The following is a 9847-nucleotide window of genomic DNA, read 5'->3' as shown; positions in this document are numbered from 1 at the left end:
GGTACGCCGTCGACCCAACGTAGAAGCATAAATCAGCCTTTAGTCTGTGTGTGTGCTGTCTCAGAGAGGTGTGGTTGGGGTGGAGGCAGTGGTAGGGACGGTGACTGGGTGCAGCCCCAGATCCAGGGAGGGAGTTTCCTCTGCTGGCGGAGGGCTCTTCTTCTGTGTCTCCGACTTCTCTGTCAGCTGGCTGTGTAGCCCCTTCACCGGCTCGCTGCATTGTGAGTCATCAGCCAAAACACACACACACACACACACACACACACACACACACACACACACACACACACACACACACACACACACACACACACACACACACACACACGTATATATCACATTGTGAGGACAACAACCTCAGAGTTCTTTGTGAGGACCACCATTTCTACTATAGCTGGAATGGTGCAAAAAACAGTCCTGTCACTAAATGGGAGTGGAGAGTCAGAATATCACTTCAAATGTCAAAAAACACAAAGTAAAACAAATATTTTAATTGTATAGTTGTGAGGACTGAGCCCTGTTGCTGGGCAGATTTGGTGTGTGTTCTTTTGAGTAAAAACAATATTTTATTTATATAGTTGTGAGGACCAACACCTGTGGCTGGGTAAATTTGACGTGTTATCTTTTGGAGAGGCTTTTTTATAAAACCAACTCAGCATTATACAGTTTTGTTTGGGGTCTCTTCCCATTTTATTTATTCAATTTAAGCTCATTTTTTTCTGTTGATATATTTGTATTTAACACTAATGCAATTGGACCAGAAAAGCTTTAAATTATTCAATTAAAAAAACATAAAACAATGCCAGTAAAGCTTCATAACACAGACAACAGGGTATAAAGCAAAAATAAGCATTCATGTATTTCATCTTATTCTCCTTTATTTTTAAATTCCATCTTCAATGCATTTTGTATACCACTTTGAACCATTCCAGTATTTAGTGTCATAGAAATGTCACAAAACTTAATGACAGATAATATTGACATTAGTGAATTAACAAAAACCATTGAACTTGCCCACAGCAACATACTGACTCTGTTGAACAGTGCAATATCAAAGAACTGACCTTAAAACATCCTTGGTTAACTGGTCTTTATGAACAGGAACTACTTACTTTTCCTTTTTTGAGCTGTGATGGAATTGTAGACTTGGTTGTTAATATCTTTCCAATCACGTTTGAAAAGAACCGGCTCTGCCTGAAGTGCCTTGAGGCACGGCACTTTACCAGGAACTCGTCGTAGAGTGATGTACTGCCCCAGTTGTCGCCATAGAGCTGATTTTTCCCGCTCACTCCAGGGCCTGCGCTGGGATGCTTTTGTATTGAGACAATCTGTACCAACAACAGAAATCACAACATTATTGTTATCTGTGTTAGATTTCATGGATGCTGGACTACCTCACAAACCGTTCACAGTATGTGAGTTCTCAGGACTGTTTATCAGATACGGTTGTCTGCAGTACAGGGGCCCCGCAGGGGACGGTCCTGGCTCCGTTCCTTTTCAACCTTTACACTGCAGACTTCACACACAACACACCCACCTGTCACCTGCAGAAGTTCTCTAACGACTCTGCCATCCTCGGCCTCATCACAGATGGGGATGACAGAGAGTACAGAGAACTGACTCAGGACTTTGTAGTCTGGAGCCTGAGGAACCACCTCCAGATCAACGCAGGGAAGACCAAAGAGCTGGTGGTGGATTTCCGCAGGCAGAGACACTCCCCTCTGACACCGGTGAACAACCAGGGAATTGACATTGAGATGGTGACATCTTATAAGTACCTGGATGTTCACCTAAGGAAAACTGTCTGCAGCTGAATGTGGAAAAAACCAAGGAGATTATGGTGGACCACAGGAGGAACATGTCCCTACCTTCTCCTGTTTGCATCAGTGGGAGCGCTGTAGAAATTGTGGAACAGTACAACTACCTGGGCGTTCTACTGAACAAAAATCTGGAGTGGTCATCAAACACAGAGGCTGTGTACAAGAAGGGCCTAAGCCGGCTGTATTTCCTGAGGAGGCTTAGGTCCTTCAATGTTTGCAGCAAGATGCTCAACATGTTTTATCAGACTGTTGTGGCTAGCACTCTCTTCTTTGCTGTGGTGTGCTGGGGGGGGCGGGTATTAAGAAAAAAGATGCCAATAGGCTGAACAAACTGATAAAAAAGGCCCAGTCTGTGGTTGGTCTGAAACTAAGCACTCTTGAGGAGGTGACCAAGGACAGAATTAAAACAAAATTCCTCAAGATCCAGGACAATACCACCCATCCCCTCCATAACACACTAGAAAATCTCAGGAGCTCATTCAGCAGTACAACTGTACAATGCCTCACTTACATAAATGCACCCTGACTGGAGTTGAGCCTCTTAGCTGACTAAATATACGCAAGGTTTTTGTGCTCTTTCCAGACCACAAAAGGAAGTTCTGCTCCCTTCAACCAGTGTCTCCATTCCGCTAGGGCTACTTTAATAGCCAACAGTTCACGATTCCCCACATCATAGTTCCGTTCAGCTGGAGTAAGGGGGCATGAGTAAAAAGCACAGGGATTAAACTTTTGATCACAGGAATAATGTTGAGATAAAACCACACCTACCCCTGAGCTGGAAGCATCTACCTCAACTATAAACAGCCAGGAGGGATTCAGATGCATTGGGACTGGCGCAGATGTGAAGCGCCTCTTGAGGTCGTTGAAGACGGCTTCAGCTTCTGGGGTTCAGGTGAAGGGGACACTAGAAGAGGTGAGCTTGGTAAGGGGGGCTGCCTCCCGGTTTATAGTCTCTGATGAACTGGCAGTAAAAGTTGGCAAACACCAGAACGCGCTGCAACCAGGGATGAATTGGCCATTGGGAGTACCCAGATTTTTCCCGGTGGGCCGATCAATAATGGGCCGATGGCTGCCTGTTTTTTAATTTGTATTTGTTTATTTATATTTTGCTGCGCCTTGCCATGGTAACTCTCCTGGCCCAGGTGCAGAGACTTGCACCGGCCCACAGAGCTCCGCTGCAGCCTGCAGACACAGCAGAGGCCCATTGGCTTGTCTGTCAAACGAATACCTGGCCCAATGGTCCTATGATAGGCTACAGAGACCCAGGAGTCCCACCCACGCATGTTCTAGACCCCCTATCGTCCAATCACCTTTAATGACAAGCAGTCATGATGAGAGAGAGTGAGAGAAACAACAACGCACCAGCACACGAAAAACAAAGCGAGAATTACAAAATGGGGAATGCGGGTAAAAAACGAAAAGGGGCCAGCGTGGCCAGAGCTAGCAGCAGTGATGCTGCTGCTTCAGCAGTGGGTCCCTGGCAGCAGGTGTCGGCAAACCAGTCGGACGGTGAGTCAAGTGAGGCTCCCACTGCTATGGTGGTGCAGGAGCAGGTTGAGGAAGACTCTCCACCATGTGGAAGTGGTGATACAGTCTTAAGCAGGTGTGTGCCTGCCAGCATGGTGTGGATAAACACTCATTAAATGTTCAGAACGGTTACTTAACTGTCTATGAACTTTATTTGATTTAATAAATAGCAAACTCTGCATAGTGTGGTGTAATACAACTAGGCCTAAATCTAGTTATCCGGGCCAAATGGCATCACCAGGTACTCAAAGTGCCCAGGGGAGTGTTGAAGGCAGTTTTCCACTCGCCACCCTCCTTTATTCTGACGAGATGGTAGGTGTTACGTAGATCCAGTTTGGCAGGGTTCTTTTTTGTGAAAAAGAACCCTGCCCCGACTAGAGAGAAGGGACGGATTATGCCAGCTGCCAAGGACTCCTGGATATACTTTTCCATGGCCTCTCTCTCCGGACGGAACAGATTGAGCAGGCGACTGGAAGGTCAGAGAGTGCCAGGGAGGAGGTCGATAGCACAGTGTGTGCACAATATGGACGGTGAGGGGGAAGTGAGAGAGCCTGAGCCTTACTGAAAACCTCACCAAGGTCAGTAGCGGCTCCAGCTAAAGATTATTCAGACCAGTCAAACTAAGGGTTATGCTTACTTAACCAGTGCTGACCTAGAACCAGAGATGAATTGGGTTGAAGGGGATGAAGTGTAACTGAATGGTCTCGTTGTGATGCCTGAAAGCACCAGATGGAGGGCTTTAGTGTTGTGAGTGACCTTGGCCAGGAGGCTGTCACTCAGGGCGCTGGTATCAATGGGGGTGTCCAGGGGTTCACAAGGAATGCCAGCTTAGAGGGCAAGATTAAAGTCTAGAAAGCTTTCGTCAGCCCCAGAATCCACTCGAGCATGCAGGGGCAGCGACTGTTGTTCCAAGCGTGGCATAGATAGCTTCAAGCTGCATTCTCTTGTAACCATGGGATGGACAGTAGTGTTTTAGGTCCACCACAACTCCCATTTTCATTGGCGGGCCAGGACTTTTGGCAGCTGGGGACAGACAGCATAGAAATGACCAGGCTGGCCACACTAAATACATTCTCCAGCTCGACTGCGCCTAGCACATTCTTCAGGGGTCAGTCATGGTCAGCCAAGCTGGATGGGTTCCTCTTATGCGAAAACTGGGGCAATGATATTAGTAAGAGCACAGGACGAAGGCGAGTCTGCTCTGGAGGTGTAGGACGGGTTGGAGCGCCTAGCAGTAGGTCCCCGCTGTTTACTAATCATCTCCCTGTGGCATTCCCTGAGCCTATTGTCAATTCTGATGGCTACAGAAATCAAGTCATCCAAATCCTCTGGCTTGTCCCTAACAGTTAGTTCATCTCTAATGCAATCATTTAACCCATTAAGAAATTGCCCATGGAGAGCAATGTTGTTCCACCCTGACTCTGCAGTTGCTGTCCTGAACTCAATAGAAAACTCCCCCACACTGCGGGAGCCTTGCTTTAAACTACACAGGCGGTGGGAAGTATCTCTAGCCTGGACAGGAATCTTTCCTCATTTACGCAGCGAAAACAGAAAATGAAGAACACAAACTAGGCTGACTCCTTCTCACAGCTGTAGCCCATTGTAATGCCCTCCCTTTTAGTAACCCCATAACAAATGCTACCTTGGTAGCATAAAATTCGGGAATGGGCATTGGTGGGTCCCTGGAATGTCTGGGCGCTGATTTCTGATTTATTTATTTAAAAGACAGGGACAATGCATATTAATCAAAAAATATTAACATGTGAATACAAGATTATAGCCAGTGGCTAATTTTCATCTTTAGTCCCTGGGGGCATAAAATGTTCAAAGAACATGTAAAATAATGTTCTTTGAAGGAAAGAAGAGAAAAGGAAATACAGAAAAAAAAAAAATAATAATAATAATAATAATATGTAATCAGACAGATAAACAATGAGCAGAAAACCTTTGTTAGTCTTGAGAGGACCAGAATTTTGGGGATCATAAAATGCTAAAGTGCTGAGCCAGCAGGGAGACTTACTGTTGGAGAGTCGGCCAGTGTAGAGAGGGGCGCTGGTGGTGAGGGTGAACTGTGTGAGTTGAGTCTCCATCTGTTGTATGATCGAAGACAGTGCTTTTCCTGTTTCAGCCACTTCCCCAAGGACCGGGTCGTGTGGTCCAAGTAGCACTCCTTGGGAGGCAAGGGTATGTCTGAGCTCATCTGGGGAATGGTCTGTGTCTGCTGGGTCCATAGTGGCCAGATTGTTCTGTTAGGGGACCCAAGCGCAGGACACCAAATGGGGGGAAGTTTTAAAGAGTTTATAAAGAAAATATGCAAAGTAAGAGGAAGGGGGGGGCAAGGTTCAGGTAGTCAACGGGTAAGACAACGGGCGGGGAGTGAAGTCAGGCAGTAATTAAATCCGGTGAAGATAGAGACTCTGGTGGATGGTGGAGAACTTCTCTGGTTGCTGTAAGAAGGTATGGCAGATGAACCACGGTGGTAAGTACAATAATCTGGAGATGATTGGTTGGAGATCTGGGTTATATATACACTGCAGCTTGATGAGTAGATGAGAAGTAGGTGAGTATAATTGACTGGGAGTGGAACGTGAGGAGGCGGGAGCCAGCAACCAGAGAGTGGAGAGGGACCCGCCCACACCAGCAGCCTGACACAAGACAACAAGAGTCCATACTAGGATTTCCCTGGGTATTGTGCATTACATTACATTAATCACAAGTATTTCTAAAATCTAATTTTGCAGTTTTATTACACAGTTGATCTGCTTTGTTGACTGAAAGCAGTCATATAGACAGGCCTTAGAAGCATGAGTAACTGGACCAAAATATAAGACTCAGAGACCACGTCAGCTCTAAAATTCCAATACATTTATTATACACTTATTGAAGGCATATAGATTAAGCTCAAACTCACAGTTAGGAAAATAAAGGCAGCAGCAGAACATCAGTAGGAATTAGAGTTCAGCTACCAGGCCTGGGTTTGGGTACCAGGTCAGCCTTGAGACAAATTGTTGTGTCAAGCTTAGGGATCTGGCTGGATTTAGTCATTTTCTTGACTGTGCTGTTAATCATGTCATGTGTTGCATGTGGAAATGCAATGACCATAGGGATGATGGTTAGAGATTGTTTTGCATAAGCCCCTAAGCTAACACTCTGGTCAGAATGAAATAAAGAAAAATATAGCATTGGGTCTTGGGCTGGGATAGAGCTGGTTCAGCAGGGTCTGATTTGGGGTATTTTCAAAAACCAAGAGTTTATTTGATCTCATCCAAATAAGTGGATGAGTTGGTTAACTTATTGCATTGTCCCCTTGGTTTAATCTCTTTTCACGCAGAAAGTTCAAACCAGACTTCATCACTGAAAGCCATGTGAGAATATTCACTCTGCTCATTGGTTAGATGTGTTGGGGGGCTTTGTTGATAGTCCAGATCACACCTCGATTCATTCTCTGGCTAGCTGCTAGTTCAAATCCCAGTACACAATGCTTACCTGACTACCAGAGCTGTTTATCTCAAAGGTCGGATCACATTCGTTTACTGTGTTCAGATCTGCCCAAAAAAAGCATACCAAGGGGGAAACCAAACAAGAGTCTGATTTAAGCTGACTTTACAATGTAGGTTTGAAAATGCCCTAAAAGACTATGGACCAGGCTCAGGTATAATTTTATGCAGAACTCTAGTAGTATCTGGTAGTATCAGTGTCTGTAAAACCTGCAGGAAAAAACTTCTTCACGCTGCCTGCTCTACAAACCAACAGGTATGTTTGTATAGCTTTTAGTGAGTTTAGATAGTTTAGAGAGTTCACCAGCTGTCACTTATCACCACATGATCTTTCCACCAACTGATTCCCAGTCATTTCTGAATTGCTTCTATTTGGAGCATCTGTCTGTCTAAGCCTCAAAGACCGGAAAGCATCTCGAAAATTCTGCGAACCAAAACAGTACAACACTGGATCCAGGCAGCTGTTCACTCCTGCTAAAATCCAGGATGCATAATACGCCGTCTCAGTCCGCAGAAGAAGATGGCAGTGCTGGGGGTAGTACTTTTTTATTATCACTCCCACAGTTCGTATAATGTTAAGAGGCAGGAAGCACAGTCCAAATATCATCAGGCACACGGCTATCATCTTCTGAGATTTCAGCTTGACTTGTAGACCCTTGGCTGTGCTGATGTTGAGGTGAGTTAAAGTGTTTGCCAGACGGCCGTAGCAAACAACTGACACGAGGAAAGGGATTAGGAACCCAAAGATAAACCGGAAAAAGTTGAGGATAAAGTAGGAATCTGCCAGGCTCTTCTGATGGATGCTGAGACATTGACTGTGCCCACCCTCTTTAGTTGAAGGTAGCACAATGGCATAGATCAGAGCATTGATCAGCAGCAGAAACCAAACTCCTGCGCACAGCTTTCTGATGAACTCCTTCCTTTTCATGCAGGAACCTTTGTTAAAGTGCACCACCGCGATGTACCGATGGACGCTAATGAGAGTGAGGAATACACTGCTGCCGTAGAAATGCGCACTCAGCAGGGTGATCTTGACTTTGCACAGAAACCCACCAAAGGGCCAGTCATTGCCCATGGCAAAGTACACCGCCAGCATGGGAGTGACTGGGGTGGCGATGGCATCGGTAAGAGCCAGGTTTAACTGCAGCATGGTTCCAGTGGTCAGGTGAGGCAACCGGCAGCAGAAGACCCAAATGCTGAAGCTGTTGAGGAGGAAACCCAGGAAGAAGACCAGGCACATGAGGATGGTAATGGATGCATGCTGGTTCTCCCCCACACAAGACTCAGAGTAATTGCTGTTGTTCCCGAGCTGTGAGGTAAACACTGCAGGCTCCATCATTTGAAAGTAGTTTTTTACACCTGCAGGAAAAAAAACACAATTTGCCATTCAAGTATCATATTTTACAAGTACAAGTGTATTGACTAGATCAACAAACAATCAGGATATAAAAGTCTAACTCTATTATACAGCTGCCAGCTGCTGATGTCATCACTTCTACTATGCTACCATAAGGCCAGCGTTACAAACTTGAGGTGTGGAGTGTGAATAATGTGTCCATTTGCCAGGCAGGGTGAGTCTAACCAAGATACACAAGCAAGATACATTAAGGAAAGTGCAGGATCCAGGGTTTTTGAAGCATGGTTACCTGGTTTAACCTTTCTCTCAGGAATCCCCTGACTTTAAGGAAACACAATGCCAAATTGCTAAAGTCCCTTTTCACCCAACCTTTCATATGATCACTATCAGGTCACTTTTAGACAACACTTAAGCACAGGTATTTCAAAAACAGATTTCTGTCAAATTTGCTGTGGAAATATCTAATTCTACAGGATGAATCCCAGTGTTGGGGAACACCTGAGTCCTAAGGTTTAATACCTGACCATGAACTCTCTGTTGTCAGTTCCATAATAAAGGCATACAAATCCTAAGTTTTGTTGACTCCTGTGGCCTTTTTAGTGCCCCCATATGACCATACCTCTACCCAAGAATATTATGTTTATTATGTCATATATGATATGTAAGTCAGAGACATATTTGTAAGGAGTGTCTAAAGTACAAAAAAAGACATTATGGATCATTCTGGAGCACAGATAGCATATGTAGGAGGTGGACACCACACAGTTAGACTGTAAAACATAATGCAGTTCAGAGAAATAATTGCTACTTTTGAAAAACTTCTGATGTTCACATTTTGATTACACTGTCAGATTTGATCTTTATAAAAGTATACAGGCTCTGTTCAGTTTGCTCATATTTCTACATAACCCTACTTCCTGTTCTCATGCAGGAGCTGAGGAACTGAGAATGTAACAGATAAGAATTGTGGTGGTCTTGTTACAAAATATATATGTGTGTGTGTGTGTGTGTGTGTGTGTGTGTGTGTGTGTGTGTGTGTGTGTGTGTGTGTGTGTGTGTGTGTGTGTGTGTACAGTATAAAGCATGTATGTGTAAAGACCGGATGTGAAAATTAAACAAGTACATTTACTCAAGTCAAATTTTTATGTACTTGTAGTTTCCATGTGATGCTGCTTTCTACTTCCACTCCACTACATTTAAGAGGGAAATATTGTACTTTCTACTCCACTACAATTATTTGATAGCTTTAGTTACTTTTCAGATGAAGATTTGACACAATACATAATATAACAAGCTTTTAAAATACAACGCATTGTTAAAGATGAAACCAGTGGTTTCCAACCTTTATGCCTTTTATGTCAGGTACCATACTGTTTAGTTTGTTTCGTTTTTGATTTCCTGTTTTATTTTGTTTGGATTCCCTCACTTCCTGTTTGTGTTCATTCTAGGTGTCTTGAGTCACTTTGTGTGATTGTCCATTGTCTTCACCTGTGCATCTTTATCTCCTCCCCTCATGTGTATAAATGCCTGTTTCCCCAGTATGTCTTTGTCAGATTGTCTGCATCATTTGTGAGTAGCTTTCCGGCAGGTTCCTAGTGTATGTTTCTCCTCGTGTTTCGACCTTGTTTTTTCCCTTGATACCTGTC

The 9847-nt window shown here is 44.4% G+C and overlaps 1 protein-coding gene across 1 annotated transcript; it reads right to left on the bottom strand.

Annotated features, from left to right (window-relative positions):
• Nucleotides 1-3581: 3581 nt before the first annotated feature.
• LOC133978801 (P2Y purinoceptor 4-like) lies at nucleotides 3582-8180 on the bottom strand. The gene is made up of 5 exons (XM_062417127.1): nucleotides 7166-8180; nucleotides 6834-6892; nucleotides 5368-5593; nucleotides 4000-4174; nucleotides 3582-3816 (listed from the first exon to the last, which is right to left on the bottom strand). The coding sequence occupies exons 1-5, from the start codon at nucleotides 8178-8180 to the stop codon at nucleotides 3582-3584; spliced, it is 1710 nt and encodes a 569-aa protein (XP_062273111.1).
• Nucleotides 8181-9847: the final 1667 nt, after the last annotated feature.

This window comes from Scomber scombrus, chromosome 4 (genome assembly GCF_963691925.1).
Source record: "Scomber scombrus chromosome 4, fScoSco1.1, whole genome shotgun sequence".
Classification (NCBI taxonomy): Eukaryota; Metazoa; Chordata; class Actinopteri; order Scombriformes; family Scombridae; genus Scomber; species Scomber scombrus.
The sequence above is the reverse complement of the archived record's forward strand: the minus strand, read 5'-3'. Positions and strand labels throughout refer to the sequence as shown.

Excerpts from the sequence above, each read along its gene's own strand:
- LOC133978801 (XM_062417127.1), bottom strand. The coding sequence starts at position 8,180 with ATGGAGCCTGCAGTGTTTACCTCACAGCTCGGGAACAACAGCAATTAC. Across the intron at positions 6,893-7,165 it reads GTTGGTGGAAAGATCATGTG|ATCTGAACACAGTAAACGAA; the intron begins GTGATAAGTGAC and ends TTTTTTGGGCAG. Across the intron at positions 3,817-3,999 it reads CAATTCATCTCTGGTTCTAG|TCGCCTGCTCAATCTGTTCC; the intron begins GTCAGCACTGGT and ends CTGACCTTCCAG.